At 50.5% G+C, this 17,838-nt stretch overlaps 2 protein-coding genes across 2 annotated transcripts; both read right to left on the bottom strand.

The window, feature by feature from the left end:
* Positions 1–9,925: 9,925 nt before the first annotated feature.
* EGR1 (early growth response 1) lies at positions 9,926–13,753 on the bottom strand. Its single transcript, XM_002744204.6, has 2 exons — positions 13,167–13,753; positions 9,926–12,480 (listed from the first exon to the last, which is right to left on the bottom strand). Exons 1-2 carry the CDS (start codon positions 13,468–13,470, stop codon positions 11,156–11,158), a joined length of 1,629 nt encoding a protein of 542 aa, XP_002744250.1. The 5' UTR covers positions 13,471–13,753; the 3' UTR covers positions 9,926–11,155.
* LOC144580836 (uncharacterized) lies at positions 13,565–15,216 on the bottom strand. Its single transcript, XM_078360464.1, has 2 exons — positions 14,255–15,216; positions 13,565–13,849 (listed from the first exon to the last, which is right to left on the bottom strand). Exons 1-2 carry the CDS (start codon positions 14,402–14,404, stop codon positions 13,565–13,567), a joined length of 435 nt encoding a protein of 144 aa, XP_078216590.1. The 5' UTR covers positions 14,405–15,216.
* Between the last annotated feature and the right edge of the window lie 2,622 nt (positions 15,217–17,838).

Genomic DNA, 17,838 nt, shown 5'->3' with positions numbered 1-17,838 from the left:
CTCAGCCTCCCAAGCAGCTGGGATTACAGGTGCAAGCTACCACGCCCAGCTAATTTTTTGTATTTTTAGTAGAGATTGGGTTTCACCATGTTGACCAGGATGGTCTCGATTTCTTGACCTCGTGATCCACCCGCCTCAGCCTCCCAAAGTGCTGGGATTATAGGCGTGAACCACTGCACCCGGCCTGCTTTTATATTTTTCACAATGAATATATATTTTGTAATAAGAAAAAAAGTCACTTTCCTTTTTTTTTTTTTTTTTTTTGAGATAGGGTATTGTACTTTTATCCAGGCTGGAGTAGTGATGAGGTCTCGGCTCACTGCAACCTCCACTCCTGGGCTCAAGCAGTTCTCTCACCTCAGCCTCCTGAGTAGCTGGGATTACAGGCTTCTGCCACTATGCCCATCTAATGTTTGTATTTTTAGTAGAGATGGGTTTTCACCATCTTGGCCAGGCTGGTCTCCAACTCCTGACTTTGTGATCCACCCGCCTCGGCCTCCCAAAGTGCTGGGATTACAGGCATGAGCCCCTGCGCCCGGCCAACATTACTTTTTTAAAGAAGAAAAAAAATAAGCATTATTTCCCCCATGAAGCAGATGGGGAAACTGAAGTCCATGGATGAATAACATAAAGATTTGCTTTACAAAGGCTGATAGCTGGGCCTGAGGAGATGGAAAAAGTGTTTGAGTAGAACCAAGATATGTCTGAAGAGAAAGTTGTAAGGACCTTGATAATTTCATTAGCCAAAAATGAAATCTAGCTCTTCATTTGAGACGGATAGTTTGAGACGGACAGTTGTTGAGGTGGCTAAAAGTCGGTTCTAATAAGGCAGCTGGAGGGGATGCCAGTTTCAGGGAGAAGCCAGTTTCAGGGAATTCAAAGTTGCTTCTAAAGAGATTCAAAGGTGGTTGGCAGGGCTGGGGTGGTTGAATTTCTCCTCCCAGAGACCCTCCAAATCCTCACCAACTCTCTACTGTAGGTGCTCTGTTAATTTGTTCAACAAATAAGCCTCGTTTGGTTCTCAGGCTTCTAGTCACTGGATCTGAAAAGGTTCTAGGAAGCGAAGTCGGTTCTGAGGAGCTAATAAGCTTCCCTGGAGGCTGAGAGGGTTTTCTCTGAGGACAGCATCCACTGCTAGTTCCGTGGAAATGGTGACTTCTGGATTTATCTGGCAGCTGAGGAGTCACTCTGGCCCATGTAGGAAGCCTGTTCTTTTTTTTTTTTTTTTAAGACAGGGTTTCACCATGTTATAATTTATAGTTATAATTTACATACTATAAATTTCACCCATTTTTGTGTATAATTCAATGACTTTCAGTAATATAAACAATTGTTCAAACATCACAATCAAGGCTGGTCTTGAACTCCTGACCTCAGCCTCCCAAAGTGCTGAGATTACAGCCGTGGGCCACTGCGCCCGGCCTGTTTTTTTTGTTTTTTGAGAGGGAGTCTCACTCACCGAAGCTGCGGTGCAATGGCGTGATCTCGGCTCACTGCAACCTCCACCTCCTGGGTTCAAATGATTCTTCCACCTCAGCCTCTCAAGCGGCTGGGGTTACAAGCGCCTACCACCACACCTGGCTAATTTTTGTATTTTTAGTAAGGATGGGGTTTCACCATATTGCCCAGGCTGGTCTCGAACTTCTGACCTCAGGTGATCTGCCCACCTTGGCCTCCCAAAATGCTGGGATTACTGACATGAGCCACTGCACCCCACAAGCAAGGATAATGTTTTAAAAACTCCTTCATAAGTTATAATTTACATACTATAAATTTCGCCCATTTTTGTGTATAATTCAATGACTTTCAGTAATATAAACAATTGTTCAAACATCACAATCCATCTCCATAATCCTCAAAATAGCAAGAACGCATTGGCCATCAATAACTCTCTTACACCCAGTCCCAGAGAACTACTAATCTGCTCTCGGTCTCTATAAGACTTTTGCCTTTTCTGGGCATTTCATATAAATGCAGTCATACACTATGCAGTCTTTTGCACCTAACTTCTTTATCAAAATGTTTTGAGGTTTACGCATGTTGTGGCACACATACATATTTTGTTCCTTTTTTTGCTGAGGCCTATTTCATCGTTTGGGTATACCACATGTTGCTTATCTATGCATCAGTTGAATAGACACTTGGATTCTTTCCACTCTGGCTGTTATGAATAATGCTGTTATGAACATTTGCATGCAAGTCTTTGTGTGAACATGTTTTCTTTTTTTTTCTCTTTTGAGACAGAGTCTCGCTCTGCCACCCAGGCTGGAGTGCAGTGGCACAATCTCAGCTCACTGCAATCTCTGCTTCCTGGGTTCAAATGATTCTCCTGCCTCAGCCTCCCAAATAGCTGGGACTATAGGTGTGTGACACCATGCCTGGCTTTTTTTTTTTCTTTTTTTTCAAAGATGGGGTTTCACCCTGATGGCCAGGCTGGTCTTGAACTCCTGATCTCAGGTGCTCAGGTGATCCACCCACCTCAGCCTCCCAAAGTGCTAGGATTACAGGCGTGAGCCATCGTGCCTGGCCTAATTTATTTGTATTTTTAGTAGAGATGGGGTTTCACCATGTTAGCTAGGGTGGTCTTGCTCTCCTGACCTTGTGATCTGTCTGTCTCAGCCTCCCAAAGTGCTAGGATTAGAGGTGTGAACCACGGAGCCAGCCATGTTTTCATTTCTTTTAGGTAGATACCCAGGAGTGAAATTGCTGGGTCATATGGTAAGTGTACATTTAACTTTACAAGAAATTACTAAACCATTTTTCCAAAGTGGCTACATCTTTTTATATCCCCACCAGCAATATGTGAGGGTTCCGGTTTATTCACATCCTCATTGATCCTTGTTATTGTCTGTCTGGAAAGAATAACTGTGAAGGATAACTTTTTCCAATAAACGAAGCCACCCTCTTCCCATCCCAGCCCCCACACATGCCAGGTCATCAGCAAGTGTTGGTTTATCAGAGTTGGAAGCACAGACCCAGACCTGCCCTCTACCCTCTGCTGTCCTCTCCTGTGGTGGCTCCATAACCCCACATTCCTGTTGTCCAAAGAAGAAAGAGAGAAATTTTAGTTACAGTACAAACCCCAGTCTGAGAGGTGAAAATGTGGCAGATCAGTCTGTGACAACCAGTGGGTGAATGGGACCTGTGTTCCAGAAAACCCATCAGTAACCGCCCACAGGAGATGGTGAAAAGGCAAACTACAGATAACCTCTCAGGACTAGTCCCCTGAGGGCAGCATCCCACATCACCTGACCCTGAGCCTCTTCCTGTTTTTGAGATAGGAGTGTCTGATCAATCCCCAGCTCACCCCCTCCCAGGCACCTCTCCTTTTTAGAAAAGTGTCATCATGGACTTTTGTCCATTTGCTGAGCTGACTAAATAATGACAATCTACCTTGCTTCACCCAGACACCTCATTACCAGAAAGATAGAAACAAATGGGGCTGGGCAGTGGCTAACGCCTGTAACCCCAGCACTTTGGGAGATTGAGGCAGGTGGATCACCTGAAGTCATGAGTTCGAGACCAGCCTGGCCAACATGGTGAAACCTCGTCTCTACCAAAAATCCAAAAATTAGCCGGGTGTGGTAGCATGCAGCTATATTCTCAGCTGCTTGGGAGGCTGAGGCAGGAGAACTGCTTGAAACCAGGAGGTAGAGGTTGCAGAGAAATGAGATGGCGCCACTGCACTCCAGGCTGGGTGACAGAGCAAGACTGTCTCAAGAAATAAAAAGATAGAAACAAATGGGAGAGAATTTGGAGTAGAACAACAAAAATAACAAAGGGGCTGGCTCTGTTTACTTGAGTAATTACTAAAGGGAGCAAATCTCTTAGGAGGCTATGACTGTGTAAGTGTCGGGGAAGATAGGTGCTTGCTGTTTCAAGCACCAGGGATGTGAATAAATATGGATCTGGTGGGAAGAAGGAGCCAGAACGGTGGGAGGAAGCTTTGGAGTAAATCCAGACACATCTACACAAAGACTTGCACTCCAGTGACCACAGAAGCTTTATCTGTAATAGCCCCAAAGGGAACCAACAGAGATGTCCCTTCATAGGGGAAGGGATGAACAGTCGGGGCATAGCCATATAGCAGAATGCTACTTGGCAATGAAAAGGAGTGAACTATTTCCAGGGTACATGCAGCAACATCAATGAATCCCGAACAGTGATGCTAAGTGAAGGAAGCCAGACCAAATCAAGGACATAGCAACTGATTCCCTGTATAAGAAACTCTGTCCTCTTTTTCTGGCTGGAACCATGGAAGTGTAGAAGAGAAGAAGAAGGTTCTTGCCGTGCCAGAAACCCTTAAGAAAAAATGAAGGAATTTCACAGAGCTGAAGATCAAGAACCTGAGAAGAAATGTGCTCCAAAGATGCGTCAAAAAGCAAGGAGGAGGCCGGGCATGGTGGCTCATGCCTGTAATCCCAGCACTTTTGGAGGCCAAGGTGGGCAGATTATCTGAGGTTGGGAGTTTGAGACCAGCCTGACCAACATGAAGAAACCCCATCTCTACTAAAAATACAAAATTAGCCGGGCATGGTGGTGGGCACCTGTAGTCCAAGCTACTGGGGAGGCTGAAGCAGGAGAATGGCTTTAATCTGGGAGGTGGAGGTTGTGGTGAGCCAAGATCACACCATGGCACTCCAGCCTGGGCAACAAGAGCAAAACTCTGTCTCAAAAAAAAAAAAAAAAAGAAAAAGAAAAAAGCAGTTAAACACTATCACAAGGAATTAGGCAGATGTACAGAACTGAAATTCAAATGGTGAGGATGGCAAGAAAGGCTGGTAACTTCTGTGTACCTGCAGAACCCAAAATGGCATTTGTCTTCAGAATCAGAGGTATCAATGGTGTGAGCCCGAAGGTCCAAAAGGTGTTGCAGCTTCTTCACCTTTGTCAAATCTGCAGTGGGACCTTTGTAAGCTAAACAAGGCTTCAACTAACATGCAAAGGATTGTAGAACCATACACTGTATTGGGGGTGCCAAAATCTGAAGTCAGTAAATGAACTAATCTATAAGCATGGTTATGGCAAAATCAGTAAGAAGCAAATTGCTTTGACAGGTAATTCCTTGATTGCTCAATCTTTTGGTAAATATGGCATCATTTGCACAGAGAATCTGATTCATGAGATCTCTACTGCTAGAAAACACTCCAAAGCAGCAAATAACTTCCTGTGACCCTTCAAATGATCTTCTTCACGAGGCAGAATAAAGAAAAAGACCATCCATCTTGTAGAAGGTGGAGATGCTGGCAGCAGGAAGGACCAGATCAACAGGCTTATTAGAAGAATGAACTAAGGTGTCTCCCATGATTATTTTTCTAAGCTGGTCAGTTAATAAAAAAGAAACCCTAGAGAATGCAAACTGATTCACTGTGACAACAGATCAGTGATTACCTGGGTAAAGGGGTGGAAGGGAGGAAAAACTACCAAGGATCATGAGGGAGCTTTTGAAGGTGGTGGTAATGTTCAGTATCGCAATTGTGATTATTTCACCTATGTACATATATGTCAAGACTCATCAAGCTGTACACTTTATGTGTACAGTTTATTGTTCATCAATAGTACCTCCATCTGGGGCAACATGTTGAAACCCTGTCTTTACAAAAAATACCAAAATAGGTTTCTTCTTTTTATTTTTAAAAATTTTTTAAATTGTATTTATTTATTTATTCATTTTTTGAAAAAGAGTCTTGCTCTGTCGCTCAGCCTGGAGTGCAGTGGTGTGATCTCAGCTCACTGCAACCTCCGACTCACAGCTTCTAGTGCTTCTCATGTCCTAGCCTCCTGAGTAGCTGGGATTACAGGCATGTGCCACCATGCCCGGCTAATTATTTTGTATTTTTAGTAGAGACAGGGTTTTACCAAATTGGCCAGGCTGGTCTTGAACTCTCGACCTCAGGTGATGCACCCACTTTGGCCTCCCAAAGTACTGGGATTACAGGTGTGAGCCACTGAACCCGCCTAAATACAAAAGTAGTTAAAAAAAAATTTTTTTTTAGTCCAGGTCTTGCTCTGCTGCCTAGGTTGGAGTGAAGTGGTATGATCTCAGCTCACTGTAGCCTTGACCTCCCAGGCTCAAACAATCCTCCTACGTCAACGTCCCGAGTATCTGGAACTCCAGGCACAGGCCACCACACCGGGTTTATTTAATTTTTTGTAGAGATGGGGTCTCCCTATTTTGCCCAGGCTGGTCTTGAACTCCTGGGCTCAAGCAATCCTCTTGCCTCAGCCTCCCAAAGTACAGTGATTATAGGTGTAAGCCACCAACACAGCCCTTGATAGAGTCATGATAATAATTTTTAAAACCCTAAGGAGAATGGGCTTGGTGGAGAGAACTCCCTGCAAAGGGAAATGAAATTTTACTTGCATCTGAGTTGCTGGGCCACCAATCTGATCTAAGAGGTCATTTGAAGTAAGTTTAGCCACAGAGGCTCTCCTAGGTCCTAGTAATGGAGATAAGGAGACTGGGAGAAAAATTACTGAAGTAGTGGGTTAGAGTTGCTCTTTGGGTGCAAAAATCTTATTAGCCCCAAAGGTTTCTGGGTAAAATGTTGAAATGTTATTTGCTTGAAATCTGATTCTTTTAAACTTGGCCTCATTTCCCTTAGGACTCTGGGATCTCGCTCTGTCCAATGGCTTCCCTCTCAAACTGCACCAAGTGTGGCATGAAACAGTGAACACAGTGTGGATACAGGGAGGGGACTGGCAGAGAATACCTCTGACCCTATAGTACCCATACCTGGCTCCAGTTCATACCTGGGGGGTAGGGGGCAATTCTGAATAGGCGGAACGTGGCAGAAACTGAAAACTCAAGCATGCTGCAAATCCTGGGCTAAGCTCCGCCTTCGTTAGTGCTTGGAATCTTTCAAACCAGGTGAGAACATTCCTGAAACAGGCTGAACATTCCTGAAATTCAAGCAAAAAGAGTACCTCTCAGGTAGGTGGAGGAAGGGTCAAAGGTCCTTAGGACCTCGTTCTTTCTTTTACTTCAGAATCAAAACCTGTCCTTGTCCTTAGCCCTGTCCCCCACCCCCAACCCCCTTCTGCACTACTCCTCTCTGTCCTTCCTCACATTCCCAAAGCCCTAGACAATGTCCCCCGGAGCAATCAGTTGTTCAATGCTCTCTGGGGCCCTTCCCCAACCTCAACCTTTATGATGATGTTCTATTTCCCTTGCAGGAGTAGGAATTTATATAAACACTTACCGTTCTTATATTTTTATTTTTATATCAGCCAACACATTCATTATACTATAGGACTATAAAAGGGAGCAGTTTTTGCCCCATGCCCTATTTCAACCATGAAAAGGAACTTAAGCTTGTCAGAGCCTAAAGAAACCCTGGTGACAGGACTAATAAAAATTAGCAAGCCAGGTGCGGTGGCTCACGCCTGTAATCCCAGCACTTTGGGAGGCTGAGGTGGGTGGATCACAAGGTCAGGAGATTGAGACCATCCTGGTTAACATGGTGAAACCTCGTCTTTACTAAAAATACAAAAAATTAGCCAGGCATGGTGGCACACACCTGTAGTCCCAAATAATCAGGAGGCTGAGGCAGGAGAATCGCTTGAATCCAGGAGGCGGAGGTTGCAGTGAGCCGAGATCACGCCATTGCATTCCAGCCTGGGTGACAGAGCCAGACTCCGTCTCATAAAACTAAAAATAAATATAAATTTTCAACATGAAAAAATTAGCCACCTGTAATGCACCTATATTCTCAGCTACTTTGGAGGCTGGAGGAGACTTTGAGCCCAGGAGTTCAAGGTTGCAATGGGCTATAATTGCACCACTGCACTCCAGCCTGGCTGACAATAAAACCCTGTCTCAAAAATAAAATAAATATTAGCTAGCAACAAGCCATCTGCATCAGAATGGCCTTGTTATCAAAGCCAGTTGCAGGACCCCATCCCAGATGTAAGGTATCAGTCAGCAGCTCTGTTCATGGGACCTGGGAATCTCATCCTGATGCCCTTGTAACATACAAGACCCTCTGCTTTAAAGGAACAGAGTCTCAGTGCTCCTTCTTTCATATTTTATGCTTGCCATGTTTTGTTTCTCAGGAATCTGGAGTGAGAAATTCTTAAGAATGTGTAACAGGCATGGACTTGTGTTCCTGGGCCTAGAGTGAGATGGGAAAGGGTTGGTGGGGCTGGGAAGAGGTGTGCCAATACAAATATTGTCTCATCAGGACCCGGCAATTTTGCCAGGAGGCTCACAGGGATGTGCCCCTTGCTAGAAAAGGTGTCCAGCTCCCCCTGCTCCAGGCCGAGGAGTCTGGTGTCATGGGAAAGGGCAGAGGTCAACGGTGTTGGTCAGGGAAAGCTAAACTGCACAAGAAAGAACTGGGCCAATGTCAGGGGATATTGGAATTCCTCTGGCTCCAGAAAGTGTGGGTTGAGAACCACCTAGGAGACCCTTAGAGGAAGGAGAAGAGGTGGAAGCCAATTAGACTTTCACTTCACTCAGGGCCTGATAACCATACTAGGTCAAGGGGAAACTTCATTGACCCTCTGATTTTAGGGGTCAGAAGTTGGGAGAGGAGCCAAGGCTTGGGAATTCCAGGATAACAAATCTATTGTACCCATCCACCCACGGATGGTGGTCTGACCAATTCACATAAGACTTAGATATCAGGGTTGGAGGCAGTGCTTCCATTCAGTAATCCATCTCATCCACATTCCTGAGTAGACTTAGCCAGTGTCCTCCTCGCCTCACCCACAAACCAAGTCAATCAGGTTGACTCCTACTTGTGCTTCCCAACTCAATTTTTCCACCTTTCCTAAGCCCCTGGGTGGGTTGGGTGCCCTTCTCTGTGCTCCCAAAGAGCCCCATTCTTGCCCATATCGCATACCACAATACCATGTTGCAATTTTTGACTTATATCTGTCTCCCCAACCAGCAATCCACATTCCTGGAATAGGAGCTAATCCCATGGTGTCTGTCCGGGCCGGGTCCAGGCCTCTCACAGAGTAGGCAGACGCTCACATGCCCACAGGGATAGCCCTAGCAATAGGAGTGGTCCCTCTGGGGACTGGGGCAAAAATAACCTAGAACCTCAGGCCTCCTACACAATGGGAACAGCTTTGGCCTGGATGTTTTTAGACACCAGGCTAGCCTTCTGCCCACTCTGTCCTCTGTCCCAGGAAGCTGCCAAGGATGACAGTTCCAACTGGCACGTGATGAGATTTTCTTCCTGGAAGGATTCTTGGCTTGACAACTGGCCTTTACCTCTTCTAGGTTTCTTTGATGCCCTCAAGTTGCTGGGGACATGGGGAATGGAAGGGAGAGGCTGAGTTGGCCTCAGCATTGTTACTGTTTCCACAAAGCCCTTGTGCCCACTTCTTACCTCTTCTAACTGCACATGGCAGGGATTCCCAAGATCATGGATTTTCCAATCCTGAGTAAGGTGGGGGACGGGGCTGGCCCAACATTTGATGCCAGGAGAGTAGCACTGCCTCTGGCCACACAAGTCTCAGCCCTAACTCTGTCCTTTTTTGGCTTTAGCTAACCAGGGTAAAGCTTCAGCCCAACAGACTGAAGAGGAACAGGCCCATTATTAAAAAAAGAACCCCAGCCTAGACAACATGGTAAAACCCTGTCTCTACAAACATTAGCTGAGTGTGGTGGCATGTGCCTGTTATCCCAGCTACTTGGGACACTGAGGTGGGAAGATCACTTGAGCCTGGGAGGTCAAGCTGCAGTGAGGTTGTAATTAGACAGTTCTGCACTCCAACCTGGGTGGATAGAGCAAGACCCTGTCTGATGACCCATACTCGTCCTCATAAATAACGAACTCCTGTTTCACACAGTGGGCCTGACTCTGGCTGGAGGATCTTTGTATCTCTAAAGGCCAAGTCTTCAGAAAACCTCACAGCCCTCAATATGGCAGAGTCCTTCCCCTAACCCAGGAAACACATACCCAATCACAGCTACTTTATTTTCCTTTTAATTTTCTGGAAGGATATACACCACATATCCCATGGGCAGTAAGCGCATTCAATGTGTTTATAAGCCAAACAGTCACTTTGTTTAAGCAAACACAAGTACAAAGTAAAATAGAACCACAAAATAATGAACTGCATGTTCATAACATACAAAAATCGCCGCCTACTCAGTAGGTAACTACAACATTCCAACTCCTGAATATATTTATAAATTTACATTTTCAGTTAAAAAAATAGACTTTTGAGAGTTCAGATTTTGTTTTAGATTTTTGTTTTCTTACATTCTGGAGAACCGAAGCTCAGCTCAGCCCTCTTCCTTATTTTGCTCCCAAAGCCTCCCCTGAATCATCACTCCCTGCTCCCCTTAAGGCTAGAGGTGAGCATGTCCCTCACAATTGCACATGTCAAGCCATCAGCAAGGCGCATCACACAAAAGGCACCAAGACGTGAAACTTTTAAAACCAAAGGACAAAGAAAAACACTTTCAAAAAAAAAAAAAAAAGAAAAACCAAACCATATTTTGCCACATGTGAGAGTACAGTCGAGCAGTATTTACAAAAACGTTAACGGAAACGGAACAACACTCTGACACATGCGTTGAGAATACCTAGGACTGCTGTTTCAAAAAAAGGTTCAAACTTATTGTCACAGCATCATCACAAAATAGAGGATCACCATTGGTTTGCTTGGCTTTTCTTTTTTTTTTTTTTCCCCCCAAAGTGAGGACCTAACTCCAAATAATACAATAGAATATGCAAATTATCTTCACATCAAGAGTACCTCAAGAAAAACGAAATCCATGGCACAGACACTATACAAGGGTGCAGGGCAGGGCTCTGAGGGGCCTAAACCCCATGTTGCCAACTCGATTTTCTAGCGTTGAAGGGAGCAAGGGGTCAGGCATATGATGGAGATGATACTGAAATGATTTATCCAAAATCCATGCAAGTCAAGTTCTTTGGATAGAGGTGAAGAACTTGGACATGGCTGTTTCAGGCAGCTGAAGTCAAAGGGAACAGGAATTTGGGAAGGGGAAGTGGGCAGAAAGGATTGTTGGCCAACAGACCTTCCGCTCTGAGTAGAGAGGGAGGACTTGGCTCTGAGAACCTCCATGACCTAAGAGGAACCCTCCTCTCCTATGGCCATCTCCTCCTCCTGTCCTTTAAGTCTCTTGTGTTTCTTTTTCTCCCTTTTCCGTTTGTTTCCCCCTTTCCCTTTAGCAAATTTCAATTGTCCTGGGAGAAAAGGTTGCTGTCATGTCCGAAAGCCCTGTGGAGGCGCTGAAGGAGTTGGTAACAGCTGAGGAAGGGAAGCTGCTGACCTGGGCAGGGAAAGCAGGGGGAACCGAGGAGTACGTAGTGGCCACCGACGGCGAGGGGAAGCCACTGTGCACAGGGGATGGGTAGGTCGAGGAGCCAGGAGAGGAGAAGGAGGTGGGCACAGGGGACGGGTATGAGGTGGTGGCTGGGGACGGATAAGAGGTAGTAACTGGGGACGGGTAAGAGGTAGCAACTGGGGATGGGTAGGAAGAGAGGGAGGAGGTGGCCGAAGAGGCCACAACACTTTTGTCTGCTTTCTTGTCCTTCTGCCGCAAGTGGATCTTGGTATGCCTCTTGCGTTCATCGCTCCTGGCAAACTTTCTCCCACAGATGTCGCAGGCGAAGGGCTTCTCGCCCGTGTGGGTGCGGATGTGGGTGGTAAGGTGGTCGCTGCGGCTGAAGTTGCGCATGCAGATGCGGCACTGGAAGGGCTTCTGGCCTGTGTGGATGCGGATGTGGCGGGTGAGCTCGTCGGAGCGGGAAAAGCGGCGATCACAGGACTCCACTGGGCAGGCATAAGGGCGTTCGTGTGGGGGTGTCTTGCTGGGCCGGTTGGGGTACTTGCGCATGCGGCTGGGTTTGATGAGCTGGGACTGGTAGCTGGTATTGAGGGCCTTCAGGTCCTGGGAGCCCGACTGAGTGGCAAAGGCCTTGATAGTAGACAGGGGAGTGAGCGAAGGCTGCTGGGTGCGGCTCTCCAGGGCCTGGAAGGGCTTCTGGTCTGGGGTGCCCAGGCCCAGGTCTGCCTGCTGCTGTGGAAACAGGTAGTCGGGGATCATGGGAACCTGGAAGCCACCCTTGGCGGGGTAGGCGGGAGGCGGATACTGGAGCGCCGTCCCTGCCGAGCCCGGGAAGGCCTGGCTTTGTGGCTCAGGGAAAATGTCAGTGTTTGGCGTGGGGAAGGTAGGTGCCGCTGAGTAAATGGGACTGCTGTCGTTGGATGGCACTGTGCAGCTCAGGGGTGGGCTCTGGGAGGCGGAGGAGGAGGAAGAGGCCGCTGGAGATGGTGCTGAGGACGAAGAGGCTGGCGGGTTGGTCATGCTCACGAGGCCACTGACCAGGCTGAAGAGGGGCTCGGGCCACAAGGTGTTGCCACTGTTGGGTGCAGGCTCCAGAGAAAAGCGGCCCGTATAGGTGATGGGGGGCAGTCGAGTGGTTTGACTGGGGTAACTTGTCTCCACCAGCACCTTCTCGTTGTTCAGAGAGATGTCAGGAAAAGACTCTGGCAGGAGAGAGAGAGAAGGGGAAGGCCTGGTTACTGGAGAGCAATCACTGGAGGACGAGGACGACCCGAGCTGCCAGGCAAGAGGTCGGGCCGGCTACCATTGACTCCCGAGGTAGTTAATAATTGATAGCAGCAGATTGCAATGTTCCTGGACCCACTCCAGTGGCAGAGCCCATTTCAACAACAGTTGACGCAAATACGGAGAATCCCCCTTCACTGCAGCTCACAGCGCTCCGCAGCGGCTGCGCGGGCGAGGGATTCCCGCCAGCACCTCCACGGCCGCCGCGGCTAGTGCGCGTCCCCAAACCCGGGCTGCTGGGATATCCACGGCCAAGGATCAGGGTCTTTCCTTGGGAAAAGGCGGCAGGCAAGGCAGTCTTTCCGGAGCGTGGGGGTGCTGCCCCGCTCATCAAAACAAGCCCTCCCCCTCCACCCACCCACGCAGCTCCAGAGCTCTCCATCCAAAACAAAAAAAGCTCAGTCCTCTGCGCTCCGCTAGGGATGAGGGCAGGGGGTGGGCTGTATGGTGTCCCATGGCATCCCTCTAATACACGACCCTGGGGATGCAAGGAATGAAAGGGAAACCCAGCTTCCATCCTAAGGTCCAGGAGCACTCCTGCGGTGAAGGACTGAACGCCAGGATCGTGGGGAAAGGGTTCCTCCGGGCGTAGGCCACTGCTTACCTGTGGTCAGGTGCTCGTAGGGTTGCTCGCCCGTATCCCCCTGAGGGTTGAAGGTGCTGCCGCTGCTGCTGCTAGTGTTGCTGCCGCCCCCGCCGCCCCCGCTGCTGCTGCTGCTGCTGCTGTTACCGCCGCTGCCCTCTGGGGCCCCAGCGGAGCCAAGGAACTGGGGAGCCCCGTTGCTCAGCAGCATCATCTCCTCCAGCTTGGGGTAGTTGTCCATGGTGGGCGAGTGAGGAAAGGATCCGAACGGGTCAGAGATCTGCAGCGGAGACATCAGCTGCATCTCGGCCTTGGCCGTGGCCATCCCAGACGAGCGGGCCGGAGAGCTGGTGTCGGGGCGGGTGGGGGCAGCCCGAGGCTGGAGCTGCGGGGGACACAGTCGCGGGGGCCTGGCCAGGTTACATGCGGGGCGCGGGGCACACTAAAGAGCGCACAGGCGGGGACCCCGGCTCGCCCTGGGCGCTGGCGGGCGTGGATGCGCCGCGGTTGCGGAGGCTGGGGCAGGGGCCGGTCCTGCGGCGGCGGCAGCTGGCGGCGGCAGCGGATGGCGGCGGCGGCTCCCCAAGTTCTGCGCGCTGGGATCTCTCGCGACTCCCCAGATCCGCCTCTATTTGAAGGGTCTGAAACCGCACGGGCCCGCCTCCGTCGTGACGTACATGGCCATATATGGGAAGCAGGAAGCCCTAATATGGCAGGACCGGCCGGGAGGACCCGGAGTGACGTGAAGCCCCCCCCATCCGACAGCGCCTGACACCTCCATCCCGCACCCTGGGGCCCGCGCCCGCATCCCAGGCGCCCAGGCTTCGGGAAAGCACAGAGCTCGAGCTGCTGCCGGGGCCTCCGCGACCCAGCGCGCTGCTCTGGAGTTCCCGCGTTGCCCCCGCCCCTCCCTCCGCCTCCTTCCCTCCTCCCAGAGCCGGAAGCGGCCGGGCCATATCGGGCTACTCCAAATAAGGCGCTGCCCAAATAAGGTTTGTTCCGGCGGGGGGATCCTTCCTGCTCCTTATATGGCATTTCCGGGTCGCTGCTGATTGCTCCCTCGCTCCCTCCCCCCTCCCTGGTTCCAAGCCTGGAGCCGGAGCACTCACAGGAGCCGGGGACGCCCAGGCGGGGAGGGCTCGGGGCGCGTGGCGCGGGGCGCGCGGCTGCTCAGGCGGCTCCCAGGCGTGAACTGGGCTGGGGAAGCCCGGACCCAGAGCGGGGGCGAGTGAGTCGGGCGGGGGTTCTGCCGCTGTCATCCAGGGCCCGCCCCCCCACCTCAGGGACCGTGGGAGCCAGCCGGGAGCGTGGGGGAGGAGCGGCTGGGCCCGCCAAGGCAGGGGCCGCCCAGGAGAGGCGGGGCCTTGACCCGGAGCCTAGACCCGGCAGGTTGACTCTCCGAGTGTCGCCGGGGAAACTGAGGCCAGGAAGTCACGGCCACTTGATTCTTGGGACACTGCATAGCAGTGAGCTGCCTTGTCTCCGCCAGCTGTCAGTGGGATGGAGCTGCTGGTGCCTGGGGTCCCCTGTACGCCCGGGGAACCGAAAGGCCTGTTTCCTAGTCCCCGCCGGCGAAGAGCCCACTTTTGAGGAACCGGAGCGGGGAAGCTGATTGCCCCAGGAGAGACCTGATTCCTGTTCCCACCAGGAGATAATGGTCCTTCTGGCGGGGGGCGGGGGCACTTCCCCCCGCTGATCCAGTCCAGGTGGAGGGCGGTCCGACCCTGCGGAATTCCGAGGGGTGGGCTTCCCTATGGGCTGTCTGAGGACCCCGGGCTGGGCGCGAATAGACCTGCTTGGCGGCTCGGTGCTGCCCCCTGGAGGTTCTTTCTCCACTCCCAGGCCCCGGGCTCTGGTCGCGCGGGCTCTTCCGCCGCCTCCTAGCTCCCCCTCCCGGATGCAGCGCTGGGCGCGGAGCCAGGCCGGGGGAGCCTTCGACGCAGTGAGCGCGAACTGAGCAGGCGCCGCAGCCCGGGCTCCCCCTGCAGTCCCTGGGGAGCCGCCACTGCCGAGGCGCTGGGACCAGGATAACACTCCCCGCTCCGAGCCTGGCCTAGGCGAGAGGAAGAAGGAAGCGCGGGGTGGGTGGTGGCGGGGAGGGGGAGAGCAATTCCCGCAGGTCTTCCCGGGGCCGGACGCGAACAGGGAAGCCCTCCCCGCCCCCACGACGCAGTCAAATGCGCACCCCAAAGGGAACAGGGATTCCGGGAAGGGAAGGCTCCTCCTGCTCTAGCTCTGAATCCAGAGGAGGTGCTGTTTTTCTGGATTTAAAAAGAAAGCAGAAAATGTATGTGGGGAAGGAGGGTGCTTGACGACACAGAGGGAAGGGAGGGGATGAGGTCCTCGGTGAACGCCAACAGCCTCTGGTGGTCGGGGTCAGGGCGTTTAAATGGGGGAGGGTGTAACTTTATCGGACTTCATCCTTTTGTGGCTGTCCCCGCCCCACCCCCCACACACGTTGTCTTATAAAAATCAACTTAAGAATCCAGCAATGAACCAGGACTCACCTGTCTCTGAGCTCACCATCCCAAGTCTGCTGGAGAGGTGGGGGGCCCACTCCCGCTGTGTACCGGGTTGTCCACTGGGGCAGGGGTGATGCACCTCTCAGAGGACTCCTGCCTTAAGGGCAGGAAGGCCAGGCCGTTGCAGCGCAGATGGTCCTGTGTCTGAATGTCCATTTTGCCACTCCCTGGTAGGGTACCTTAGCCAAGTTTTTTGTTGGTTTTTTTTTTTTTTTAATTCTTTCTGAGACGGGGTCTCACGCTGTAACCCAGGTTGGATTGCAGTGGCGCGATCTCAGCTCACTGCAACCTCTGCCTCCCAGGGTCAAGTGATCCTCCAGCCTCTGCCTCTTGAGTAACTTGGACTATGGGTGGATGCCACCATACCTGGATTTTCTTTTTTTTTTTTTTTTTTTTTTTGTATTTTTGTAGAGAGGGGGTTTTACCGTGTTGCCAGGCTGGTTTTGAACTCCTGAGCTGAAGCGACTCACCCACCTGGGCCTCCCAAAGTGCTGGGATTACAGGTGTGAGCCACAGCACCCAACCAAACTGTTTGGTTTTTGTTTTTTTGACAGGGAGTCTCCCTCTGTCACCCAGGATGGAGTACAGTGGCGTGATCTTGGCTCTCGCAACCTCTGCCTCCCAGGTTCAAGTGATTCTCCTGCCTCAACCTCCTGAGTAGCTGGGACTATAGGTGCATGCCACCATGCCCGGTTGATTTTTTTGTATTTTTAGTAGAGACGGGGTTTCACTGTCTTAGCCAGGCTGGTCTCAAACTCCAGACCTCATGATCCGCCTACTTCGGCCTCCCAAAGTGCTGGGATTACAGGTGTGAGCCACCTTGCTGGGCCAGGCAAGCTTTTTGTAACTCAGTTTCACCTATAAAATGGGGTTAATGTTAATAATACCCACAGAGGGCTGGGAACACTGGCTCATGCCTGTAATCCCAGCACTTTGGGAGGCTGAGGTGGGCGGATCACGAGGTCAGGAGTTTGAGACCAGTTTGGCTAAGACGGTAAAACCTCATCTCTACTAAAAATACAAAAAAATTAGCTGGGCATGGTGGCATGCACCTATAGTCCAGCTACTTAGGAGGTTAAAGCAGGAGAATCACTTGAATCTGGGAGGTGGAGCTTGCAGTGAGCTGAGATTACGCCACTGCACTCCAGCCTGGGTGACAGAGGGAGACTGTCACAAAAAAAATAATAATAACAATAATAATAATGCCCACATGGGAGTATTATTGTGAGGACTGAAATTCATTTGGGCTGACATATGTCAAGTCCCAATACACAGTACCTGCCTTGCAATTGGCATTGAACAAACAGTGGCTATTATTCTTTTCAGGGGCTTTGGATCCATAGGGTCATCAACAGTTCACCCATCCATCCTCAGCCTCCAAGAAGACTCCAGTGCCCCTTTTCTGGAAAGAGCTATGCAAACGGGGAAAATCATACCCATCCTATCACAGGGGACATAATCCCTAAGAGTTGATCTGAATCCTTCTTGCTAGGCTGGGCGCGGTGGCTCAAGCCTGTAATCCCAGCACTTTGGGAGGCCGAGGCGGGTGGATCACAAGGTCAAGAGATCGAGACCATCCTGGTCAACATGGTTAGAACCCCGTCTCTACTAAAAATACAAAAAAAATTAGCTGGGCATGGTGGCGCGTGCCTGTAATCCCAGCTATTCAGGAGGCTGAGGCAGGAGAATTGCCTGAACCCAGGAGGTGGAGGTTGCGATGAGCCGAGATGGCGCCACTGCACTCCAGCCTGGGTAACAACAGGGAAACTCCATCTCAAAAAAAAAAAAAAAAAAAAAAAATCCTTCTTGCTGCAGTAGAACGTTTCCTAGAGCAGAATTTTTCAACCTTGACGGTGCAGCAGAATCACCTGTGGAGGTATGGAAAAGACAGGTTTTTACCCTGAAGCAACTGAATCACAATCTTCCTGAGCTTGTGAGTACCAGCACTGAGCCGGGGCATCAGCCGGGGATTCTTGTGCTGTCCCTGGAAAGACACCCAGACCCAGAGAGAACATCCTCCTCCCCCAGCCACGGCAAACCTGGTCCCCGATGATTCTCCTGTGCAGCTCACCTAAGGTATTTTCAGGTCCTTGCTAAAGCTCAACACAGGAAATTCTCAGAGTCTACATCTTTTGTTTTGCATGAACAACATCAATTCCCCTTTCTTCTTA

Source organism: Callithrix jacchus, chromosome 2, assembly GCF_049354715.1.
Source record: "Callithrix jacchus isolate 240 chromosome 2, calJac240_pri, whole genome shotgun sequence".
NCBI classification, from domain to species: Eukaryota; Metazoa; Chordata; class Mammalia; order Primates; family Cebidae; genus Callithrix; species Callithrix jacchus.
Note: the sequence above shows the minus strand (reverse complement) of the source record. Positions and strands in the feature narration are given on the sequence as shown.

Coding starts and splice junctions, on each gene's coding strand:
- LOC144580836 (XM_078360464.1), bottom strand. CDS start 14,404: ATGACAGCGGCAGAACCCCCGCCCGACTCACTCGCCCCCGCTCTGGGT. Junction 13,850..14,254: donor CCTGGGCGTCCCCGGCTCCT/GTGAGTGCTCCG, acceptor CTGCCATATTAG/GGCTTCCTGCTTCCCATATA.
- EGR1 (XM_002744204.6), bottom strand. CDS start 13,470: ATGGCCACGGCCAAGGCCGAGATGCAGCTGATGTCTCCGCTGCAGATC. Junction 12,481..13,166: donor CTACGAGCACCTGACCACAG/GTAAGCAGTGGC, acceptor CTCTCCTGCCAG/AGTCTTTTCCTGACATCTCT.